We start from the raw sequence: 24,976 nt of genomic DNA, 5'->3' as shown, positions 1-24,976 counted from the left end.
AATAAGACCAAACAGGTGGCAGAAAGAATGCAAGAGCAAATTTTAGCTCTAATGCCAGATAATAGAGAGAAAACTTGGAAAATCAGGAAGGTAGTAAATCCTCCAAATCTGATCAGGAATTAATACAAGAAGTTGGGGTATTCCTTCCCAGGGGTGGGCACAATTGAAAGACGGCAGAACTATTGTACCTATCAGCTTGGTCTGGGAACTTGTCAAAAGGGACCAGACTCCCTATATAAGTTCTTAAGTCAGAAATAGATAGGGAGGAATTTATCTACCATGGTTCAGCAAATGATTCAACAATGTAAAATACGTTTAAAGAATAATCCCAACACAGGACATGGGATACAGTTAGGAATAATTAGGAAATGAAACATGTCTGGAGAGTGTTGGCAAATTGAATTTTCTGAATTCCCAAGAAAAAGAGGGTATAGATACTTGTTCATATTTACAATATTTTTTCTGGATGGCCAGAGGCTTTTCCTTGCGGGACAAGTAAGGCAAAGGAAGTGACAAAGATTTTGTTGAATGAAATAACCTGATTCAGAGTACCCATGATTATTTCATCAAATAAAAGCACTCATTTTTGTGAAAACATTAGGGATCGATTAGCAGTTGCACACTCCATATAAACCCCAGGCAAGTGGGCAAGTAGAGAAAATTATTCAGTTCATAAAACAGCAAATAGATAAAATATGTCAAGAAGAAAATTTATAATGGTATCAGGCTCTACCCAGGCTTACCTAGGCTGCATGTGAAGCCAAGGATAAAAGAGAATATGAGTCCTTTTGAAATTTTATATAGGAGACCATATCAGACGAGGTATAAAGGAGAAGCTCTAAATTAGCTAGGGAATTCTTACTTGCAACAATATGTGCTGGAAGTTGCTCAGACATTAGGTGGAGCTATCTCTGCATGCCCAACATTGCATTAAAGGGCACCTTATTTAATAATCAAATTTGCATTGATTATTGAGTCTGGCTTCTCATGTCATCAAGGTCAATACAACGGGTTCCCTCAGCCTTCTGTTGAGAAACACCAGTAGGTACAATCCCGCTCCTCCCACAGCTCAGGGATACCCAGGCTGGCACCCATTTACCCAAAGCGTCTCAAAACAGGTTGACCACTGGTGCATCACGTCAGCCGGCAGTATCCCTGTCCTGTGCCCAGAGAGGAACAGCGATGCACGGCTCCCTGCTTTTCTGGGAGCCTGCAAGGGTAATTGCCCAGGACAAGTTCACGGGGCTTGGGGCATCTCCAAGCAAAGCTGCATCAACTTTGTTGTCTGTTTTCCTCCATACCCCAGAGAGCATGCCTGTAATCACCAGAGTCCTCCAACTTTTTTTATCCCACTAGCAAGCCTGAACTGAAAACAAAATAAAATATTTGACATCCCCAAGAGGAAGGACATTTTCCAAGCCTCAAGGGGCATTTTCAGTTCACATAGGCCTCCCAAAAATAAATACAAAAATGCACCAGGATTAGAGGCCGGAGCTGCCTTCTCTGCTCAAGCAAAGTGCCTCTGCTGTATTGGTATCCTGGTCTCCACACCAGCCTGACAGTGTGTGAAGACGCCTGACGCCCCAGCATGCACATGGATAACACATGAGATCCCAAAATTCTGCTACATCCTTCAGATTTCCAGCCCACCACTCTCAGGTGAGGCCCCCCTGCAGTAAGCGTCCCACCTGGAGGCAGTGGGGAGGGAGCCTGGCTGCAGGTGGGAAGGAAAGTCAGCCTGCATAATCCACTGGGGAGACTCCCTGCTGCAGGGAATTGTTACAGGCTGGCAAAAAGCCTGGCATATTAAGCTGGTTAATTAATAATGGTAAGTAGTGCTTGCAATGAGAGCTGGATTTGTGCTGAGGTCTTCACTGACAGCTACACTGGGTTCCAGGTGGGTGATGGGGACCCCGAACCCCAGCACCGCTGCTGCGAAAGCCCAGCACTCTGCTGCATGTCCGGGAAGGAGCCAGCAGGGACACCACGCTGATTTACACAGCAGCCTTGTCCCCTACAGCATCAGAGGGGTCAGGTTTCTATAGAAACCCTGCCAAAATACGAACACATACAGCCTGTTCCCCAGACCAGAAACCGTGCTGCCAAGCCCTTTGTGCCTGGGAAAAGGCTGCTGGGAGAGGGAGAACCAGCGGCTCCGGCAACCACTGCTCTGCCAGCTGCCTGAGCCTGGGGGATGCCACTGCATCCGAATGCTCCCCGCAGGTCCAATACACAGGCAGAGCCAGTGTTCCTGTTCTGCAGTGCCCACTGTATTCCCCAGCCATACATGGGCAAAGAGCAAAGTCGGGGACTGTGGTCGGCACTCACTCACCCTTCTCCTGCATAGTGACAGAGTAGCTCCTGGGCTGACGCTGCTGCAAGGATGCAAGACATTGCAAGGGACACCAGGTCCCCCTTTTCCCCAGCAAACAGGGCCAGTAGTGTTCTTGCCTCCCTGGGGAGGCAGAGCCAGCCAGCAGCCCAACAGGACTCTTGCAAGAACCTGCCGGAGGGGACAAGCCAGAGCAGTGGTTTCCCAGAGCTGGTGTTTGCCTTGGCAGCCCCAGCCTCTGTGCCTTGCTTTCCAGACACTGAGCTCCTAGGGGGAATTAGCTGGATGTCTAAAACCAGGCCTGGAAGCAGGGCTGGTATCTGGCCAGGGATGTGGCAGTTCCCAGAGGTTGGGGGCATGTTGCATTCCTGCCTTGCTGCTGCAGGGCTGGGCTTACCAACCAGCAGCCCTGCTCAGACACCGTGCCTGCTCATGAGCCCAGGCTGAGCACAACAGCGTTCCTTGCTGCACTACATCCCTCCATTAGTTTTCCACCTTGCAAACCAGAGAGGATCGCACCCCATCCCAGCTGCAGGGCCAGCAGCACAGCCTCCTACAAGCTCCAGGAGCAGCCATGCCTTGTGCTGCACAGAAAGCTCAGGCCCAGCTGGGGTTAGGCTGCTCTGTCTGAAAGCCGGGGCAGAACCACAGCAGCGCGGTGCCTGGACCATCCCAGGACCACGGGGATGCTGTGCATAGAGCACACAGAGCTGAACCACCCAACGCATCTTTCAAAACCTTTATTGTCAGCAAGTAACAAAAGTCAGCTCCACCACAGTGCAGAGAGTCTGGAAAGAGCTGTGTGCTGGCACCACAGGGCTGGCTGCCGCAGCAGGTCCCCTGCACCAGCCGCCTTCCCAGCCTCCTGGGCAGCAGCGGAGCTGGCAGTGCGTGGGGGGGAGGGGATGGGTGAGTCTGGGAGGCACGTGTCATTCTCCAAAGCGAGGGGCACATTTACAACTGCTTATAAATAAACAACGAGAAACCTCTGGCTCTGGGAAGGAGGTGGGCATCCCACCGCTGAGCTACCAGCCCAATGTGCTCTGCCCTCCAAAGGAGCAGCACCCTGCCCCAGGACTGCAGCTGTCGAGTGCGCCCCCCCCGGCACGGGCTCTGCTGCCACAGGACCACCAGCCCGAACCAGACAGAAGAGCACATTGGGCACCTGCCCAGGTGCACGTTCAGGGCTGCTCTTGGGTCACAAGGATGGGGATACACAAAGGTGCCAGACCTTGCAACCCCAATTGCAGCTGGCGTCAGCTGTGAGCCCTGAGGAGAGCAAGAGCCAGAAGAAGGGCAGTGCTACTAGATGGATGAGAGCCCTCAGGGGACCAGTATGATCCCAGCAGCTGAGGAAGAACATGGCTGGGCACTCTGACCACCGTGTAGGGGACAGCAGGGAACTCCCTCGTGTGGTGGGGTCTCCTGCCACCACCCTTCCCGGGCTTTCAGCACACCCACCACGCAGCCTCCTGTACTTAGGGAGCTGGCAGGAGGGCTGGAAAGGGCAGAGCGCATTGGGAACCAACAGAGACACATTCTACCTTTGCCTTTGAACACTGAAACTTACATTATAACCTATGATATATAACTGGAGGGGACAGGGGTGTCCTCCGTGGAGTAGAGACAGTAAAGAGAGCACAGCTCCGTGGCCAGCCTGGTGAGGGTCTGCTCCCACTGCGAGCAGGAGGTTAGTATGGGGGCACAGAGCAGGTAGGCAGGGGGATGCTGTCTAGGGCTGGTTCTTTGCCTCGGGGTCTTTGTCGTAGATGTAGCTTCCCACAGCTCCGGTGTTGACACCTGCATGGGAGGGGAGATGCAGGAGAATGAGAACCTGGGTAAGAAGGGGTTCCAGGTCCTCTGTGGGCAGTGGCATAAGCACTGACAGCAGCAGCCCAGGCACAGCGCATACCCCTGGACCAGCTGCCCACCCAATGCACCCCAAGACACTCACCCTTTGGCCCAAAGAGGATCCCGTAGCAGGGCTTGTGGCAGTACGGCTGCCCATCATGCTGTGCAGGGTGGAGAGAGAAGTAGGTCACTTGGGGCAGGGAGGGGTGGCTGGGGAAAGGCACCCCCGTCACTGGGCTCCTCTCCCTGGGCTCCTCTCCTGCTTTGGTCATCCCCTCCAGACACCTGCACCCACCCCTTGGAAGCTGTAGGAGCGGTTCCTACCAGATCTGTCCTCTTCCAAAGGTAAGGGCTGCCCAACCAGTGCAACACAGCACAGCCCCACCTGGCGTCCCCTATGCACGCCGCCTGGGAATATTGGGGTAAGGACATCCATACCTCAGCATGTCCTCCTGGGGTCAGTGTCTTGCTGCAGCGCTCACAGCGTAGACAGGGACGGTGCCAGTCCTTCCCCAGCGAAGTCACTTTTTCAGCTAGAGTGGGGACAAGGAGGGAGGTTCACTCCAGCTCCCATGCATACATGCTGAGGGGGAGCACACGCCATGGGGACATCAACTCTGCTGACAAAAGCCCAGGACAGCCCTGTGCACCCCAGCCTCCCACATCTCTCCCACCCCTCTGCTGCCTCACAGGTGACAGAGTTTGGCCAAAGACAGCTATTAAGCCCATGCCACCCACCTGGGAAGTGACAGCAGGGATACGATGCAGATGAACCCCTGCACCTAGGAGCTCCTCCAAGAAGACCCATCCCTGCAAACTCTTCAGGCAGATCCATCTGTGCTCCAACCCCATTTCTGAGCCAAACCTTCCACCCAGCCCCTCTGTGTGTCACTAGGGTCCTGTACAAAACCCCAGCACCATGGGGCCACTCCTCACCACCTTACCAAAGTAGACTCTCTTGCCACAGCGTGGACACATGTTGGGCTCCCCGGTGAAGGTGGTGACACTGGAGGCTGGAAAGAAAGAGGACATGGGCATGGGAAGTGGCACACATCTCAGATGAGACACATGGGTGCACAGGATCCCCTGCACACATGCTGCACCCCACACCATCACCAAACATGGCAGCTCTGGACCAGCTGACCACCACGGCAGGGTCCTAGCTACCCATCCTGCCCTGCCACTCACCTTTGCTGGGTCCCTTTGGAGGTGCCGCATTCCCCTTCTTCTCCTCTACCTTCACTGGGTGCTCAATGGGTCCCAGGGCAGTCTGCCCTTCGATCTGCGGCTTGTCATAGATGTAGGACCCAGCACCACCAATGTTCACCCCTGCAGTGGGGCAAAGAGAGGCTTTGGTGGCCTGGGAGCACTCAGATTCTCCATCCTCCTCCCAGCCCCCTGTCCCACCTCCTGCAGCCCTGATGAACTACCAGGCTACAGATGCACCTCAGCCCTGGCTTGCTTTCTCCTGACCCAGGCTTTCTCCAGCCATGTCTAGGACAGGAGAGCAACTCCACCTTCTGTTTGAATGGGAATTCATCTTTTAAATATATATATATATATATATAAAAAAAAAAAAGACAGTTGTCAGGCCGGATCCCTCCCTCCAGCAGCTCTCGTCTCCCTCTGCAGAAGGGGATGGCCCCAGTGGGACTGCAAGGTGCTGGTTTCACGCTCAGCCCATGCTAGCCTGGCTTCTAGGGTGCTTTCAGGGCCACGGCTCCCCACCTACTGGGATGGGGGGACCTGGCCCTCCTGCAGCCCTGAGTACAGCTGCACAGGGGGGATGCACACGTACCTTTGGGGCCGAAGAGTGTGGCGTAGCAGGGCTTGTGGCAGAAGGGCTTCCCATCATGCTGGGGAGAGAGGGGAGTATTAGCATGCTGAGTGGTGACCACAGATCCCTCAGGATTGATTCCATCCCCACAGGTTTTCAGAGATCACCACAGCCATGCCTACATCCCAAAATGCACCAAGCCTGTTTGTCTGCCAGCAACAGCCTAATTTGACATGAGCATTCAAAGATTTTTCCTGCATCAGACACTCTGGCTATTCTGCACATGCTGTACTGTGGGGCTGGAGAACCAGTACCCTGCAGCAGCTCTACCAAGAGGTACCTCCGAATCCCAGTCTGTGGTGTGCCACCAGGACTCAGTAAGGCATCACTTTGCCTGTTAAGCAGAGGCTGTTATTCAGCACCGTGGCTTCCACTGAGCTTCACCTCACCCCTTGCCTTGGCCTAAGATCAGAGGCCCCGTGTGGGTGCTGGCCCTGGGCCAGCTGCTATCAGCCCCTCTATCAGCTGGGGGCAATTATCGCAGGAAGGCATGAAGCAGGCGATGGGCATCAGAGATCCCACAGCCATTTCTCACAGGCTAAGTCCAAGAGAAAAGAAAGAGCATCTACGGCTAGGCCTGGAGGCCGGCAGGATGGCCACGCCCACCAGGACCCTGTCCTCAGGCACGAACCCACCCCTGTTTTGCTCCATTCAGCATCCCAGCCCAGCTTCACACCCAGTGCTCCTGCCCTCCATCCCCTCTGCTGAAAAGCAAGGATGCCTTCCCCAGAAGAGGCAGAGTGGTATCTTAGCAGGAGCATTGCCCCTTCTCTGTCCTCTCCAGGTGGGGTTGTGCCAAAGGCAAGGGTCAGGGGTGGCTGGGAACAAGGCTGGGGGAGTGCGCAGGCAGCTGCAAAATATGGCAAGGCATAAATATCAGCATGATCCCAGCATTACCATGCCGGAAGGGAGGGTAAACGTTTAGCTGGTCTCCCTCCCTTCAACACTTTTCCAACCTGGCTGGACATACTAGCTTGAAAGGAGGGAGAAAAAGCAGAGAAGGGCCAAATCCTGCTCTCAGTGCAGTCAGTGGAGGTTTGGCTGCCTTTCCCCAGGGAGCAGAATCTGGCCTTATATGGAGAAGTAGCAAATCCCCCAGGGTTAACCCAGCCTGAAGCACAGATCCACCCACACAGCCCCATCCTTCCCAGAAGGACCAGCCTTCACTCCTCCAAGGCCACCGCCTGCTCCCCAGCTGTGCCATGTGCTGAAACTGAGCTAAAGAGTTAGTGACACTCGGGTATGACAAGCACTGTGCAAAACCCAAAGCACCGCGTGTCACGCTGGGGCATCGCACAAGAAAAACACAGTTGCTCCAAGGCCCCAGCACAGCACCCTCGTGTGCCCAAGTACTGAGCAGCTGCAGCTGTATCGCACTCCAGCACAAGCCCAAGGACACCAAAAGCACCAGTGCCAAGTTAGCATTGCCATGGCAACCTGTGCATCCCCCTGTTTTGGTGCTTTTAACCAAGATTCTGGTCCAGTCTTTTGGCACCTGCACACCTTTGAAGCCAGTACAATGGCCAAACAAGCTTCTCCGTGCATGGAGCAGCTTCAACTGCTTGCCAGGGCGTGCCAAGCCCTGCCACAGGCTGCCTGGGAGCCCAGATGGGGCACCACATGGGCTGCCAGCACCACTCTGTGGTTTGCTCAGCACTGTGCACAACAGCTCTTGAGCAGCTGCATTTGAAGCCACAATCTACACTCCTGGGCTTTCATGCCCCAGCCCAGTTCCTAGGACTCCCCACTCCTGGGGTGCTGGAGAGCCCTGGAGAGCCCATCAGGCAACCCCTGCATGGCAGCACAGCTCCCCAGCCCCATCCACCCCAGCAGCTCTTACCTCAGCGTGCCCACCTGGGGTCAGGGTCTTGTTGCAGCGCTCACACTTGAGGCAGAACTTGTGCCAGTCCTTGCCCAGGGAGGACACCTTCTCAGCTGCAAAATACACAAATGAGGGGTGAGTGGCTGCCTGGCATCTGTTAAAGCCCCTGGGGAAGCCAGGCTCCAAGCACAGCAGGGGGCTGCAGTTGAGAGGGGCTGCTCATCCATGCGCTGTGCAAATCAGCCATGCTGCAGGGACCACTCTGCTGCAGCCTGCAGGGTCCCTGGGGGCTGTTCAGGCCATGGACACACAACCCCCTGCCACCGCTCCCCCCAGCAAGGGCTGTGCCGTTGCACAGTCTGCCTTTCCCACACATCAGTCCAGCAACGGTAGCATTTGCCTTCCTACTCTCTGTGTCTATTTTTATCCACCACATTACCCAGAGTGACCCTGCTCCCATTCAAATATTTGGTGTTACCATGCCCACCCCACCCATTTAGTCACGCCTTCCCAGTGCACACCCAGCCTCTCGGGCTCCCCAGGGAGCCTCGATCACAGCTCCAACCCTCAACCCAGGACACCTGCCTGCCTGTAGTCAGGAGGACGGGATGGTAGAGAGCCTTCAGTGCCACCAAGGATGGATATTTGGCCGTGGCAAACACCCATCTCTTGCATGTGCGGTGCTTCTCCCTCGCCCCTAGACTGGGAGCGGGCGTGACTTGTGGATCCGTATGTGGGCACAGTCCTTGCATTGCCCCAGAGCACAAAGAACCTGCAGAGCAACTCATGGCCAGCACTGAAAAATGCTTCAAAGCATCCGTGGGCAAATCCAGGGAAGGAAAATGCTTTGAGGTCGGTTACATGAATGTATCTCCTCCAGCTGTCCCCTAGCTGTATGTCTCCATTCCTCACCCCACATCCCTGGCCTCACACTAGCCCACTCCTTCCCAGCTTCCAGGGTTCCGGCACTGCCTTATGCCCCCTGACGATTCCTGTTCACGCTCCCTCTACCCGAGACATGTGCAGAGATAGCTGAAAAACAGCATGATCCCGTTAAAGTCACTGTAAAACTAAATCAGAAGAGCCAAATAAAATATTTAACAAGCAAATAAAAGTGCAACCAGAGCTCAGCCCTGCTCTACAAGAAGACCTCCCCTGCAATGGTGGGTTTCCCAGCCCTTCTTTCCCCCAGGACCTCAGCATATGTCACCTGTTTACATCAGGTCAAGATGGGGGTCAAGAGCTTCCCAAGGGCAGGTCCTGGCTTCCAGAGCCACACTCCTCCCAAGGCAAACAGCTGTGCCCGGGGCATGCCACAGGGCCAAGATAAGGTGAAACAATTGCCATCACCACCCAAAAAAATCAGCCCTAGTGCAAAGTGGCAGAGGAGGACACCATGAGGGGTCAGATCTGGAGCCATCACATTGGGGTGCAGCAGAGAGCCCCAAGAGCAACCCCATTCAAGCACATGAAGGACAGGCTTGGGGCACCAGCATCACCTGGAAGCAGCTCTCGGAAGACTTCCTAGTGATCCCAGATCCCACACGTGAGTCTAGGCTGTTGGAACAAACCCCAGGTGTGACTGGATGGCAGGGATGCCCCACCACAGCTGGGGCTCTGTTCCTGCCTGCTCAAAGCTACCAGGGCAAATCCCCGCTGGCCCCAAGCCTGGGAGCTCAGGCAGGCTCATGCTTCCCCAGCCCCTTGCACCAGGCATCACACAGGGAAGGGGCCAGGGCAGAACCCTGCGTTCCCTTTCCTCTGCAGCCCTTGGCCACCCGTGGGGGCAGAGGACCAGACCCAGGGCACACAGCCCCCAACCCACAAACACTCCCCAAAAGTGAGGGGTACACAGAGGTGCTGGGGGGCTGTTGTAGGAGCCCTTCATCCCCTAGCCCTACCCAGCAGGAACAGGAGCCTCCCTGCGGTGACCAGGGAGGGAAATGGAATGTGATGGGCTGAAAGCTGAGCCAGGGGCTTGGGGCCAAAGAGCCAGTCGGCTTTGTCACAGTGGATGCGCAGCCAGGTCAGGCTGTGCTTTGGCTGCGTCACCCTCGGCTCCCCCCGCCAGCCCCAGCACTGTCACAGCTCCGGGTACAAAGCAAGAAGGAAACTCCCGGCGGATGTTTTCCAGAAGCCATTGAAATTACAGCCAGTCAGAGCCCACATCAGCTCCTTCCTGTCCCCACAAGGGGATATACCCCCCCTCCGTAATATTTCAGACAGCTGAAAATCCCTGCTGCTCCTTGATGAATGCAGCCCCAACCAAGGCCACGCAGAGCAAGAGGGACCTTGCTGGCACCCACAGCCCCTGGGAGGGGATGGGGCAGGAGGGTGGAAGTGGTCTGCTGCACTGTCCTGCTCTCAGGGCATGGGGACAGCCCAGGAACCACGAGTACTGCCCCTTGCCCCCAGATGAAATGGCACGCAGAGGCTGGTCAGGCATCCTCTGGCTACAAACAATTCCTCCCAGGGGACACAGCCGGGGCTAGCACAGCCAGGACAACTTTACAGGCAGCATTGTTCACGCCAAGTAGAGGAAGTAGCTTGGAGCCACCCCAGCTAATTTCCAGGGCAGCGGGATCCCACCCATTGCCACGCTGCTCCGTAAATCACTGCAAAGGGAAAGCACCAGTGTCCAGGTTTCCTGTCACCCGGCCACATCTGCTGCACCACTGCATCAGTTCTGGAGGAGAAGCCCCTGGCCGTGTCCTCTTGCCACAGCAGAGACCACTGCACAGCTGCTGAAAGGAGCACCGCTCCACATCCCTCGACTCCGGGGGCACCCACCATCAGCAGCCTGGGGCAAAGCAGGGCCCACGCTCTGGTCAGAGGTCACACCGCACCCAGCCTCCACCACCAAACGCAATGTTCCACACTGAGCCATGTGGGGAAGGGACGGGACAGCACTTGCACCCTCTCAGCATCACACCGAGCACACACACAACCTGCCCTGGATCCTGCCCGTATGCACTGAGCCCATTGCAAGATGTTCCCCTCGAGCCCACCAACTTTAACCCAGCTGTGCAGCACACCTCGGGAAGGGCAGTTAAGGGCACTTAGCAGCAGGAATCTGCCCTCTGCCAAAGGCACGTGACTCTAGGTTTGCCTGCTCTGCGTTACCTGCCTCATGTGGGTGGGCACCGAGTGCCCATCAATAATAAACATCTGGAGGAAATGCCCCTGCTGAGGAAAAGCGAAGGCAGGCCAGGTACATGACGAGCTGCAGGACATAGTCATGAGGTGCATTTGCACCATGCAGGGGGTGCAGCCCACACCATCACCAGAGCTGGGGGAAAAACAAAGGCCAGGAGCAGGAAAGTACTCGAGGGGGCTGCTAAGGCAGTCTGCTCCCCCTGGCTCTACAGCAGCCACACCCTGGAGACAACCTGGTTTATCTCTTAATTACCCACCATGCCCAGGCAAGGCAGCTGGCACAGGCCAGAGATGGGTGTATGTTTTTAGAGTGGGAAGGGAGCACTCCTTTCCCAGCCTCAGCACCAGGGGCTGTGCCAAGCCAGTTTCAGGCCCTCGCACAGGTGTTTCCACAGCCTGATGTCAATGCTGCTCTCAGCTGGAGGCTTATTCAGAAAAAGCAACCATAGGTGCAGCTCCGTCTCTGCAAAGTGCTGGGCTGTGCCCCATCCAGCCCTGGGAGGATGTGGGGAGGGGCTGACAAAGCCCAGTCTAGCGATAAAGATGCCAAATCCCCACGGGGACCTAGTGACAGGCATCCTTGGATGCTGTCAGGCAGACGGCAGATGTGCTTCAAAGCAGTCACAGGCACAAAGGAATGCATAAAAGAGAAGACCACAGGGTAAGGAGCCTGGTAAAATGGCTGGAAACAAAGCTGAGAGCTCAGACAGTAGAAGCCTCACTCCCTCCCCAGCCCCTCATAGCATGGCCAGGAGATGGAAAAGGCAGAGGTATGACTCGAGGTTTTCCTGCCATGCCGGGCTGGGCCACCAGCCATGGTGTCCTGCTGGTCCCCTGGGGAGGGTCAGTACTACCTTCCTACATTCCTGCACCGCATCCCCTTCTGCCCTCCTCAGGCATGGCCAGACAGCTCCTCTCCCCATCTCACAGCCTGCACCGACAGCTATGCCACACTGTGATTTCGTGGCCACGACATATATATTTAGCTCCTCCGCAGCAAGGCAAGGCAAGGCAAGGCAAGCCCGCTGGCCCCAAGCAACTTACTTGCTGGGCTCCTTCCAAGTGTGCAATAAAGCCAGCTCAGTACAGCGTCACCGAAGAGGGAACGAGAAACAGCCCAAGTAGGGGGTCCCACTTCCCAAGCCCTCCCATCCAGCCAAATGGAGAGGCAAGATCTTCCCCAGGACCCGAGCCCCTGTGCAGCTGAGCCACTTGGGTGCGAGGGAGGGTTGTTTCATTTCCAGCTGCATTTCCTAGTGCATGGCCCAGCTCCCATCCACCCCACCTCTCCCTGTCGACAAAACCTCACCTACTGCAGGCACTTTCCTGGCTGTGAGCCTCAAACATCCCACCTTGGTTGACAGGGCCAGGGCAGCCTCCAAGAAATCCCTCTCCATTTTCTGTGGGGCTGCTGTACTCCGTCAAGCAGCATCTTCATGGCATGCACCCTTCCAGCTCTGAGACCAGGCAACTTGACCATGGCTGTGCTGGGAGAGGATCAGCAGTGTTTCTTGCCAGGCACTGGGTTCAGTAGGGCTAAGCCTAAGAAATCAGCTGCTTTGTTGCTGTGGCGCAGACCCACATGTGAGGTGTTGCAGGTATCCAGGCAGCCTGCAGCCCTTCTCCCATCCTGCCGCATGGCGAGGGATTGTGCAGCCAGCCAGGGGAGAGCTGGGACACAGGCAGGCGCACAATAAAAACCCCTCCCTGGGTAGTTGTTGGTCCAGGGCACAGTGTTCCTCCTGCACACCGAGATGTTATCTCTGGCAGCCAGCGCTGGGAGGATGAGAGTTTCCTGGCCTGTGTCAGCAAGAGCAGGACTCGAGTGGATACTCAGGCCTGTCTAAGAATCCCTCCATCCCCACAGCTCCTCGTGTCCCCTTTCTGCTCCTCTCTGCAGCCACAGGGTACAGCCAGGTCCAAGTAGCTTTTGACCCAGGCCAGTGGGCAACACAGTGTGAACGGAAAGGCAATGGGAGAGCATGCTCAGGACCTTCCTGGGGGCAGTAAGGGTGCAGCATAGAATCATAGAATCACCAAGTTGGAAAAGACCCATCAGATCATCGAGTCCAACCATTCCTATCAAAATAGCCTGGTGGAAGAGCACTCTCCACCCACATGCCAGGATGTGTCACGCACCATCACCTCCCTGGTTGCTTCAGAGCCTCCCAGTCCATTGGCAGGAGTGATGGGCACCACCACCGATCTCAGCCAAAAGTGGCACCAGGACACTCACTCCAGGCTCCCTGCTTGATTGCAACATTGCAATACCAGATTTTCCATTACCTCTTGCTTGGGTGTTCCTACTCCGCCTTTTCTTGCCCTTCTTTTCCAGTCCCAAAGCCTCACTTCTCCCCATCCCTGTGCTCCTGCCAGGGACAGGGAGGGAGGACCAGAACACAAGGAGCTCTGCCCAAGACCTTAGACGTTGGATGCAGAGCGCCACAAACCAGACCCCATACGGAGTCACTCAGGAGCAGCTGAGCTTGCAGAGAGCTGCCTGCCAGCCCCCAGTCTCCAGCCCCCACGGCCTGGGGAGCCGCACCAGTACACGCGGGCTGGCAGCATAGGGTGAGCAGGGCACCCAAGGCCAGCCAGCACAACCTCTGCAGGCACATCCACGCCGATCCCTGTGTCCCTTAGCTGCGCCCCAGCTCCCTGCAAAGTAGGCAACTGCCTGCAAACACGCACATGAGATGCGAGCACCGCAGAGTGCAGGAGCCCCAGAAGCTCCAGCAAAGTGTGCACTTCACAGTGTGTGAGAGCAAGGGGTCGAGACCTCACCCCGTCCCGCCCTCCCACAGATAATTTTCTATATCTCACGCTGTTTTCCCGAGGGAAAAGCTGATGCTAATCAGCCTGTCTTTCAGCTTCCCACAGAGGGATCCCTGCCCTGGTAGGGCCCTGCCTGGGGAGCAGGGAACTGGTGCATCCTTAGTTACCACTCTGCAAGGTCCACACACGCTCTGAGAGCAGACGCTTCGAGACAGAGCAGGCAGTTACCCAAGGAGCCCAGGTAGCCTTCCTGCAGGCAAGCCAGGGGCCTGCTGACGCTGATGTTCACTGCTACGCCGGGGCTTAAGCCGCCTCCTTTGTTAGCAATGGCTGTAATGAAAATAAAGCCCTCCTGCCTCTCCTGCCCAGCCCCTGAACAGCCAGTGCCCGGAGCCAAGAGCAGCAGTTACTTATTCAATGCAGAGCAGCTTCTGTAGCTTGAATTTCTGCAGGGCTGACCTGCTGCAGCAGTGCTTTGCAGGAAAAGCACCCTGCTGCACCCCACATCTGGCTGCATCCCTCTCCTCCAGCACACTGGGGACATCAGTGTGACAGCAGGGTTAGACATCTGCTGCAGGACCCTCTGAACATGCTAGGCTTGGACCCCCCTGGTTTCAGCTGGATGTGCACATGTTCTTAGGCTTGGACCCTTCTTGCTTCCCAGATGGATGTGTCCATGGCCATAGCCCCCCTCTGGCACCCCACCAGCAACCCGTCCCCAGAGAGCATCTGCACTGCTCCAGCTGCAGACACAGCCAGGTCAAGCCCTAGGACTACTGGGTGACTCTCATGTGCTTTTAAGGTGCCCCTTCTGGCACTCATGCGCCCCAGCACATGCAGAGAGCTCCCCGAAAGCCACCTGCCAGTGGACTCCGCTGCATGTGTTCTTGGTGCATCCCTGGGGATTTCGCCTGCCTTGTGCTTAGGATGGAAAAACAGGAAACCCACCACCACCACAATCCCCCGCAGTTCCCGGGGTAGAGAAGATGGAAGGCATAAAGGCTTGGCCAGCAACCCTGCAAATCTCATTTAAGGCTAGTGATGCAAAAGGGATCTGGGGAAATGTGTGGCTGTTTGGCTTCAGGGGACTCTGGTCCCTCCAGAGCTTCCTGCAAGAAGAGATAACCCAACCCCAACCCGCCACCACCTGCCAGAGCGGGATGGGAATCGGCCCCCACAGCCTCCACAATGCTGCTTCTCCAGTTAAACATTCACTTCACATATTCAGCCTCCCCAAAGCAGGAAAGTTATCTCCAGCCACCTCTGGAAACAATGTCACAGATGTCAGTCTACTTTAAAAAAAAAAAAAAGCCAGAAAACTATTTTTATATTTCCCTGTACTTTTCAAAGGAAAAAAAGCTCATTCTGTAGCTCAGGAAACGCCCACATCCTCCTGACTGTACAGGGAGGAGCCCACTGGATTTTTCCAGGGAGCATGAAGCAACAGGCCGGCTGGAAATGAGTTTTCCATCAGTGCCCACAACTGTTGGCGTTGGTCAGCCACTCAGGCATCGCACGGGGCCGGGAACGGGACACAGTGGCATTTCTCACACATGGTCCACAGCAGCAATCCCAGGCATTTGAGAAGTTATAGTTGCCAGTGTTCATTCAGCATATGTGAGGAGCACTCCCGAACAAGCGGGGCTTTATTAATCACCTCCCCGTTAAGCTTCAGGCCAGCCAAAGAATCCACAAACACTACCAAACACTGGGCACAGCACTCCCATCATCTTCCCACCAGTCTACACAGTCCATCAGGAGGAAACTCCAGGAGCCACATCGCAGAAAGGGAGCTCAGAGGTTGTGTCCAGTTTCTATGCATTAAATGAAACAGGCTTATTCTGATGGAGCCCGGGCAGTTCCTCAAGGAAAAGCTCAAGGCGTCAGCAAGTACAAGCTCCAGCGTATCTCAGCTCCAAGCACCAAGATTTTGGCTCGCTCCTGTTTTGACTTGCCCCATCTCGGGTCTCTGTGGGGAGATGGGTGATGGGGGCTGCTCCCCGACTGCCAGGCTCCTGACTCCTCCCTGCCTGCAGGGCAAGGTGTCCCCCCACGGGGGAAGCCCAGGAGCAGCAGAGACCTGGACATGGCCCCCTGCACCTACAGAAACTATCCTGGCTAGAGAGCGCTGGTATGCAGCCTGAGACACGGGGTACAGACCCGTGCCTCTAGAACTCAGATCCCTGAGAGACCCACAAGTCTCCTTGCACACATAGAGAAAGGATGCAGGGGCTGCTGGGGGTCTGGCCCTTCGCCTCTTGGCACAACCTGGCCCCCTCTGGCAGCGAGGTGCGTGTCCCTGAGCTCAGCCCTGCCCGTCCCCATGCAGGAGAGGCTCGTGCCCAGAGTGAGAGGAGGGACTCTGACCCCGGGCCAGTGCCCAGCTGGCTGGACAGAGACACTATTTTCTGCTTAAAAAGGAAAAGATTCACACAAGGAGAGACATCCAAGGGGCTGAGCCCTTCCCATCCCCACACAAATAGATTTATTTAAAGGAGGAAGACAGCAAATTCCTGTTTCTCTGTGTTTACTTGGAGATGGCCAGAAAGGAATGAAAGCATCAATGCCTCAAATGCTCAAGCACCACTAGGACCATTTGGTATTTCTCCACCGAACAGACACGCTGAGGCAGCAGAGGCTGGACCGTGGGGGAGTGGAGGGAGGTGGGCAGGGAGGGGTGCGGGCAGGGAGGGGTGCGGACGGGCAGTGCTGGATCAGACCAGCTGAATCCCATCACCAGCAGGACCCAGGACACAGCTGGACTGCCCGATCCGGCCCCAGAGGCGCCCTGAGCCTGCATCCCCGAGGATGCCCACCTGAGGCCAGGGGCTCAGGTCGCTGCCCGGGAGGCTCTAGGCCCTGGATCCCACCCTCTGCCCATGGCATTTTCTGCCGCTCACCCCGGGGTGCCTGAAGGAAACACCCCAGCCCCAGTTCCCTGAGATCTCAGTCAGCTGTGGGCTCAAGCGGGGCCTTCAGAGACCTGCAGGGACTCGCTGCTGCCCCAACCCAGCCTGGAGGTGCCAAGATGGACATCTGAGCCCAGACAGCACCTTTGAAAAATTCCCGTGGAAACCCCAAACCACGCATTAATCCAAGCCGGGAGCAGCCCGCAGAGGGCTGGGTGAGAGGCGAGGTTAGGGAGGAGTGAACAGCACACCTGAAGCCAGGTTTCATAGAATCATAGAATCACCAGGTTGGAAAGGACCCATCGGATCATCGAGTCCAACCATTCCTATCAAACACTAACCCATGCCCCTCAGCACCTCGTCCATCCATCCCTTAAACACCTCCAGGGAAGGGGACTCACTCCCCTCCCTGGGCAGCCTGTTCCAGTGCCCAATGACCCTTTCCATGAAATATTCTTTCCTGATGTCCAGCCTGAACCTCCCCTGGCGGAGCTTGAGGCCATTCCCTGTCGTCCTGTGCCCTGTCACTTGGGAGAAGAGGCCAGTTTGCACAGAACGTGACCAGATGGGCTGAGAGAAGGTTTTGTTTGCACCTGCCACCGCCCGCTCCTCCGCTCCGAGAGCCGCTCTGGCTCCAGCAGCCCCTGCCCAGCGCCACCCGCGGGGACACAGGGCGGCGAGGGACCCCGGCACCGAGAGAGGCCGCGGGCGCACAGACCGCCCAGCGCTCCTCGCCGCCTCCTCTCCCCAGCCCAGGGAGCAGGGCAGGATGCCCCGGGCGCCCCAGGGATGGGGTTCGCGGGGACAGAGCGGAGGAGCCGCGGCCCCGGCGAGGCGCCGGGCAGGAGCAGAGGAGCCGGGGATGCCCCGGGGAAGGCGGAGGAGGGGAGGGGCGCCGGGCTGGGGAGCGGGGGCAGAGGGGGGTCCCGAGGATGCGCTCACCGAAGTACACGGTCTTCTCGCACTTGGGGCACTTGGATGCCATGGCGGGAGAGCCGAGCCGAGCCGAGCCGAGCCGCACTGTGCTGTGCCGAGCCGAGCCGAGCCGAGCCGAGCCGCCCCGCTCCGCCCGGCCCCCGCCCCCTGGTCCCTCCGCCCGGGGGGGCCGGGGCGGGGCCGCCCGCGGAGCGTCTGCCCGGCCCGGCCCGGCGCTGCTGAGCGCGGTTTCTGCCCGGCTCGGCGCGGCCCCGAGCGCGGCAGGTGCGCGGCCCCGGGCAGCGGAGCCCCCGCCGGCGGCGAACCTCAGCCTCCCCTGCCCCGTTCCCCGTCTCCGACAACCCAAAGGATGCAAGCGCTCGGCGTTCCCCCTGCCCTGGGAAAAAAAAACCCTAAAGAGGTTATAATTAAGCGACGTGACTTGTGGGGTTTGAGCAGCTCCGCGCCGCTCCCCTCCCGCCGGCGCCCGAGCAGCGGCGCCTCCCCGGCTGCCCCCGGGCCCGGCCCGCACCCTGCGGACCAGCGAGGGGCCGCGACCGCCGAGCCCAGAGCCCGCGAGAGGAGCGGAGCCAGCGCAGAGCCCTCCTGCCCCTCTCTCAAGGCCGGGAACACCGCGGGGGATGCTCCCACACTCGGCACCCGCACAGCGCTGCTCGATGCGGCTGCTGGGAGGGATGCTCTGGGCAGGCAGAGCGGCCCTTGGGGGTTACAGACTGAGGAAACCCAGCACCAAACAGCCTGGAGAAGAGGAGGCTGAGGGGAGACCTCATTGCTCTCTACAACTACCTGAAAGGAGGTTGTGGAGAGGAGGGAGCTGGGCTCTTCTCCCAAGTGACAGGGGACGGGATGAGAGGGAATGGCCTCAAGCTCCACCAGGGGAGGTTTAGGCTGAACATTAGGAGAAGATTTTTCACAGAAAGGGTCATTGGGCACTGGCAGAGGCTGCCCAGGGAGGTGATTGAGTCACCTTCCCTGGAGGTGTTTAAGGGATGGATGGACGAGGTGCTAAGGGGCATGGGTTAGTGTTTGATAGGAATGGTTGGACTCAATGATCCGATGGATCTTTTCCAACCTGGTGATTCTATGATTGTATGATTCTGTTCTATGATTCTAAAAGCACTGGCCAAGAGACCACCAGCTGCATCCTGATAGCAGCTGCCTTCGGAGAGCCTGGCCCCAGCACTGGGTACAAACGGCTGGGCTGCGCAGGAGCTGGCTTGGTGGGACGGTGCCAGGTGGGGCGGGGGGCACAGCGGCTGCTGGTGCGCAGAGAGAGGGTGGGTACCAGCCCCTGCCCCCAGGAAGCGCTGTGGAGGCACTGGGTATTCTGGGTATATAATGAGACACATTTTTTCCAGATGGGGTAACCGAGAAACCCAGATTAAGTAGCTGGGATGACAGGCCTGATATGGGAGACCTTGGTGGGTGGGTGAGGGCAAGAGGCCCTGGGGAAACAGAGATAGCAGTGATGTGCGGCAGCTGGGCGAGGGGAGGGAGGCGATGTGTGTCCTGGTGGCCTTGCTTGCGTGGCGTGCATGGCACAGCAAGGCATCACGGGGCAGCAATGCCTGTCACACGTACACCATGGCTGGTAGCATGATTTGAAGGTCCTGGGGCTAACCTAGCAGAGGGGCTTCTCCCATCCCATCTGCAGGGTGAGCAGATGCGCTCGCTGCCTTGGCGTGCTCAGCCCTTCCCTACCATAACTCTGCTCCAGCAGTGCAGGCTGCTTTCCCACAGCAACCAGCAGAGCTCTGATTCCCAGTGCCGTTTTGCTCTGTTGCCATGGAAACAGCCATGTAAAAAATCCCTCGAGGCTGCCACCACAGCAGTGATGCTTGGGAAGCCATGAAGCGATGCTGAGGTGGGAGCGTCAGCTTCACCCGCTCTAAAACATGCCCCATGGTGGGGTGTTAGACCCCGTGTGTCAGGAGAAGCCCCTCTGTGCCAAGATGGCTAAATCCTGCACCACAGGGCTGCGGGGGGCAGTGGGTACACGGGAGGAGGGTATTCAGGGAAAGTGAGCAGTCGGAGGACCCTCGACTCAGATGCTCCAGGGGCTACACCCCTGCACCACCACCCTGCAGGCTGAGTGTTGGTAAACAGGAAATCTGCTGCTCCGAAAGCGAGGTCTTGCATTATTCATCAGCCAGCAGCCTCGCTCTCCTCCGTCCTCATTGTCATCCAATTCCTCCTTTCTCTGCTGGAGGCTGGTGTGGCTGCCAAGCACCTACCAGCCCCAGTCACAGAAACAGCAGCAGGAAGGAAACCGAGGGCTCTGGGATGGGACGAGGTAACCCTGTCCCACAAGTGCCCAAGGCCAGATGGGAGGGGGATGCTTGACAGCAAGTTTTTCCACCAACCACAAGCCCCACCAGTTCAGAAGGATCCAGGCATCCCTGTCACTCTGCGTCCATCTGCTGTCACAACAATGAGGGGCTTTGTGGCCGGCGGGGTCCCCACGCAGAGGCAGCTGGTGCTGGTGCCCGTGGGACGCCCCAGCCCTGTGGGCCCCAGGACGGAGCCGGCGCACCCAGGCTACCCAGCAGCTCTCCCCAGCACCAGCAGCTGCCAGGGCAAGGCAAGAACTGGGGATTCGTGGAGTTATTGGTTTCAGGGAGGCCAGCTGCAGCCAGCTCCCTGGGTGTTCATGTGGGTCCCCCTGCAACACCCAGTGTCTGCTGCCCTAAAGTGCCCCATGGCAGCAGGCAAGTGCCAGCATGGGACCAACTGCGTTGTCCCTGTGTCTGCAGCGGTTCCTCCAAAAGGACAAATACCTAAAGGTTTGCTGTTTAAATCCTTTGGATCCGTAGGAAATTTTAGCTGGTGACCCAGCCCTGGGGGCTGAGGGGCAGGAGGAGGAGGAGGCTGTGTCCATCTGACAGCATGTGTGGAGTGGCCATGGAAGAAACACAGGTTTCAGCTGTGCTGCAGAACCAGCTCCCAGCTGGGCTCTTGCTTTTCATACACAGAGGCTGGGGGGAATTAAAACAAATCACCTAAAGGTGTGAATCCGTGCCTGCAAATGTGCTAAATCCCAAGCGGATATGCTCGTTCAGGAGCAAAGTGGCTTGAACTGATTGTGTCTTAATCTGCCTGGGTTTAGACTTGGCATGCGCCCACACTGAGGGCTGGGCTGTCCCAGGGCCTCGAGGACAGCAGGATGGGTGAATCAGGTGGCAATGGTTGAGCAAGCAAGGGTGGCACAGCTTCTCTGAGGCCAGCATGCCCGGTCCCAGGCACAGGAGCCTGTGGGACCCACTGCCAGCTGGTTCACTTGGTGCATGCGGTGGCACACGGGGGACATCCCTGACCCCACTGTGCTGCTTTCCTGGACAGTTGCATTAATGCCCAGACCCAGGACACATCTGCCACTGCACAGAGACCAGGAGGAGCAGGCTGGGGACCACTGTCAGCAAATGATGCATTTTACACCAAAAATTTGGGGCTCCATTCCTATCCAATGGCTGAACCAGGGCTTCCCTGGCAGTGGGTGCCAAAGCTGCATTTCAGCACCCAGGAGATGTTTCCAGGCAGAGTGATGCACTCCACATCACATTGCTGGGCACTGTTTGATCTTTGCTCATCTGGCCATACCAGTAATTACCCACTTAGGGGACATGGGTCTATGGCAAGTGCCTGGCAGACCAGCATCCCCCTCCATGATAAAATAGGGGTTTTTTTTAGCCCAGTCTGTTCCCACAGGATTGCTGCCCAGAGTGGAGCAGGAGCCACATCCCTGTAGCATCCGCTTTCACGGGCAGGACTGAGACCAAAGCAAACCTAGATCTTAAAGCTGATGCCAGCATGCCTGGCTGTCCCCTGGGCAGCAGCAGCTGGCTCTGGGCCCAAGGGGGGCTGTGAGATGTGATGGGGGCGTTCTGCAGACCCTACTGGGCTGGCCCAGGGATCGTCTCCAGCAGGAGCCTTCGAGGCATGATGCTGTTTGGGATCTCATCCTAGGGCAGGTCAATCAGAGAGGTTTGCAAGAGATTGAGGGAAAACAAGGAATAAATAGGGAATTACTTTCCCCAGGCTGCCTCACCTCTGGCTCACCTCTACCCCTCCCTGTGCTGACTTCCCTCGCTCACTCCTCTCAGATGCAAATACCACAAACACTCAATCTGGAAAGCTTTCCTCTACTCAACTCTGCTTTTGCATCTCACATTTTCTGGCTCCTATTCTAGGGGAGTATCCAATAAAAAAAAGTTAAGGAACAAAACCCTACTGCTGGCTGGGTTAGCCCAGAGAGGGGTCTTCTGTGTACGGCCCTGCAGCCCCTTGGCTGGCTTATTGTATGTACCGGGCTGTGGCAAGTGAGAGCCACGGACCACCGGCCGCCCCAGCCCTGCCCACGTTCTGCCTCGGTCCCTGCCGTTGGGCAGGAGCTTCATCACAAAACCAGCTGCAGTCCATCCATGGCCTGGGAGTGGTTCCCAGTGGGTGCTCAGGGATACAGTAGACAATCCATTCACAAAACCAGGCAAAATTTTCTTTTTTTTCCCACCTTTTCTTTTTTCTGCGTGGCCCTCTTGGATGTGTCATGCCTGCCAGTCCAGATCCAGACACCCCACACCCCTGTGGGCACCTGAGGCCAGGCTGTGCGGGGAAACCTGCTCCCCAGCACGGGAGCCCCCAGGCTCTCTGGGACAGGGAGGCAGCTCCAGCCCACACATACTGGGTACCCAGCCTTGCTACCAAAGTGCAGCCGCGGGAGAAGCACCCAGCTCAGAAAGGGGAGCCTAGGGGCTTAGGGAACAAGAGATGGGAAGATGAAGGATAAGAGAAAGAGCATGCTGAGGGGCTGGCAGGAGCTGGCTCTTGTCAGGCAGCACATGCCACTGGCGAGAGCTCAGCATGTCACCACCTGGCCCCGGCACCCACTATCTGGAGCTCAAACTATCCACTTGTTTCTTCTCTCCTTTAAAAGGCATCCCAGCCCCTGCTGTTATCGGGCAGGGTAGACAGCATCATCATGCCTGTGATAAACAGGTTTATGGACATCCCACTTGTCCTTGCAAGCAGGAATGGATGTCCCCATCACCCCTGTGTTCCCTTCCCAAGAAGCTGTAACTACCAGCCCACCCAGAGCCGGTGAGCAGGCTGCATACGGATACCAAGCATGCAGATACTTGATGTGGAGCACATGAACCTCCACCTAGCAGATGTGACACCTCTGTGAGGTGGGATGCAGGCTCCTGAAAAGCAGTGGTCTAACCCCAAAAAGTCAGCAAACCAGCTGGAAAGACCAAGCATGGCTCTTGAACCCCCAGCAGAGCCCAGCAGCACAGCCAGCCCTGGCTGCAGCAGGGAGGCCCAGGAGAGGGCGGCGGTGCGAAGGGGCGGCTGGCATCAGCTGCCCTCCACTGGCTTTTCCAGAGGAAGGAAAGGCTGTCGCTGCAGGTAGGCTGTGTTCAGAGCTGGGCTTTGGTGGCAAGGTTCAGCTCCTGGCCATGTGAGGCACCACTAGGTGGTTTGTCTTTGAGCTTTCCCCATCCCATGGCCCCTCCTAGACATCTTGCAGCCGGAGGTCAGGCCAGCCATGGTGCAACATGGTTTTGCAGGGTGGCAGGATGAGCATTTGTGGTGGCTGTCCAGTTTTCTTTGTGTTCCACACGCACACCACCACCTCCAAGACAAAGACCTCTGTGAGCTCCTGGGGTAGGGTCACAGCTGGACACATATAACCCAGCACCTCGTAGTTGCTACAGCATCCATCACTTTCTCCTTTGGCAGCACAGGCTGGGGAAGACCCATCTTGAGGACGCATTTGCCCTTGGCCTTCACCAGATACCACATACATCTTTCCAGGAAGCAGGGAAACGAGCATGCAAACATGCCACGTCCAGCTTTGCATCCACATGCTCCGCTCACACATGTCCTGCACAGGGGCAGCCAAGATGCAGGCAGTGGGGGAACAAACCCACTCCTGCTGGAACCACTCAGATGGAAAATCTCCAAACAAGCAGGCCCTGGCTGAAACCCTCTGGCAAGGACGTGTAAATCTGCTTGCTGTGGTGCTGCCAGCATCCCATGGAGCCCTGCATCCAGGTGGAGAGTCTGCTTGCAGGCAGGAGGGAAGGAAGCTGTCTGCAGAACAACGCTGAATTTACATTCAGGAATGTGGTGAATGAACTCAGAAAGCCCAGGGCAGGAATCAAGTGTGCTTCGGTGCTGACCATACCTGGCTTTCTTCCAGGCAGAAGAGATGAGGACAGGCCCCTGGCCCCACAGCCCTTCTGAATTTACTGTGTGCATTTTCTTGCGATGGCTTCCTCCTCCTAAGAGCCTGCACAGATGAAATGTGATCATCAGAGCCTTTCACCAGGTTTCACATCTGGTCAAGCAGGGCAAAACTCTTCTGGGCAGCCCCTGGAAAGGGGTGGGGATGCAGGGGACACCCCAGCCTCCTTCCTCAGGTCTGGCAGCAAAGACCACTTATGTTCCAGTCAGGTTCACATCCTGCAGATGGAGATCACGGCAGATCCAATCACTGCTGGCCCTCATAGAAGGGTCTTGAGTAAAAATCACATTTACAGGGGGAAATATCCCAAATAAATGGAGCTGTTGCAAGCTGGCTAGAGAGGTCTGTCATGCCCTGGCTTGCCTTTCTGCACTGGTCTCTCACTTCCCTCTAACACTGCTGCCAATGCTTATTTTAAGTTAAAAGGTGTTTTTAAGCTTGTGCTCTCTTGATGGATCAAGAAAATCAGAAGAGACACAGGGTCAACTTTCTATAGCTGTATCAATCTCCCTCCTCCTCCCGCCAGTCAAAATCTTCTGGGTTTTATTGTTGGTCTCCTCTTAAATCCCTCAGGCTTGCACACCTCCCATGCCACTACTTGGCATGCCAGCATAGCAGTGCCCATGCCACCATCTGAGCAGGTTCACTGCTCTCTTCTCCTCAACAGCCCTACCTCCTGTCCCGGCAGTGGAAAGCGGCTCCAATGGTGATGCAAGCTGACCATCCAAAATAGCCTGTCTGCTTCCCAAGGTCTGGCTTGTGTAACACTTGCACCAAGAGCCAGAGCCTGCAGCAGAGCTGGCACCAGCTCCAAATTTCCATTTCAAAAGAAATTTCAGCGTGTATTTTGCTTTCCAACTCTACAGTAGCTTCCCAGGGGCAGCCCACCTCCCCCAGCAGGAATGCGACTTTCAGAACTGTTAGTTTCGGCCATGTTTTGCCTTCTTCCAGACTTTCAACAGTGCTGCTGCAGACAGCGCTGTCTTCATGTGACAGCACCAAAAGCAGGGATCACAGGGAGCTGCTGCCGATAAGCTGCTAAAATGCAAAACTCATAGCGAACAAAAAAAGTAAATGCCTCCCCTCAAAAGAACTACAAAGTTAAAAAAAAAAA

General features: G+C 56.7%; 1 protein-coding gene across 1 annotated transcript in view; it reads right to left on the bottom strand.

Annotated features, from left to right (window-relative positions):
- Positions 1 to 17,744, bottom strand: part of CRIP2 (cysteine rich protein 2) — a 31,004-nt gene extending 13,260 nt beyond the window's left edge. Inside the window, exons 1-8 of the mRNA XM_069862244.1 lie at positions 17,625 to 17,744; positions 7,861 to 7,955; positions 5,982 to 6,039; positions 5,372 to 5,512; positions 5,128 to 5,196; positions 4,622 to 4,716; positions 4,287 to 4,344; positions 4,072 to 4,132 (exon numbers count right to left, since the gene is read on the bottom strand). Of these exons, the coding sequence (XP_069718345.1) occupies positions 4,072 to 4,132; positions 4,287 to 4,344; positions 4,622 to 4,716; positions 5,128 to 5,196; positions 5,372 to 5,512; positions 5,982 to 6,039; positions 7,861 to 7,955; positions 17,625 to 17,667 (620 nt within the window). The 5' untranslated portion in view covers positions 17,668 to 17,744. The remainder of the gene's footprint in view (positions 1 to 4,071; positions 4,133 to 4,286; positions 4,345 to 4,621; positions 4,717 to 5,127; positions 5,197 to 5,371; positions 5,513 to 5,981; positions 6,040 to 7,860; positions 7,956 to 17,624) is intronic.
- Positions 17,745 to 24,976: the final 7,232 nt, after the last annotated feature.

This window comes from Phaenicophaeus curvirostris, chromosome 8 (assembly GCF_032191515.1).
Source record: "Phaenicophaeus curvirostris isolate KB17595 chromosome 8, BPBGC_Pcur_1.0, whole genome shotgun sequence".
NCBI classification, from domain to species: domain Eukaryota; kingdom Metazoa; phylum Chordata; class Aves; order Cuculiformes; family Cuculidae; genus Phaenicophaeus; species Phaenicophaeus curvirostris.
Note: the sequence above shows the minus strand (reverse complement) of the source record. Positions and strands in the feature narration are given on the sequence as shown.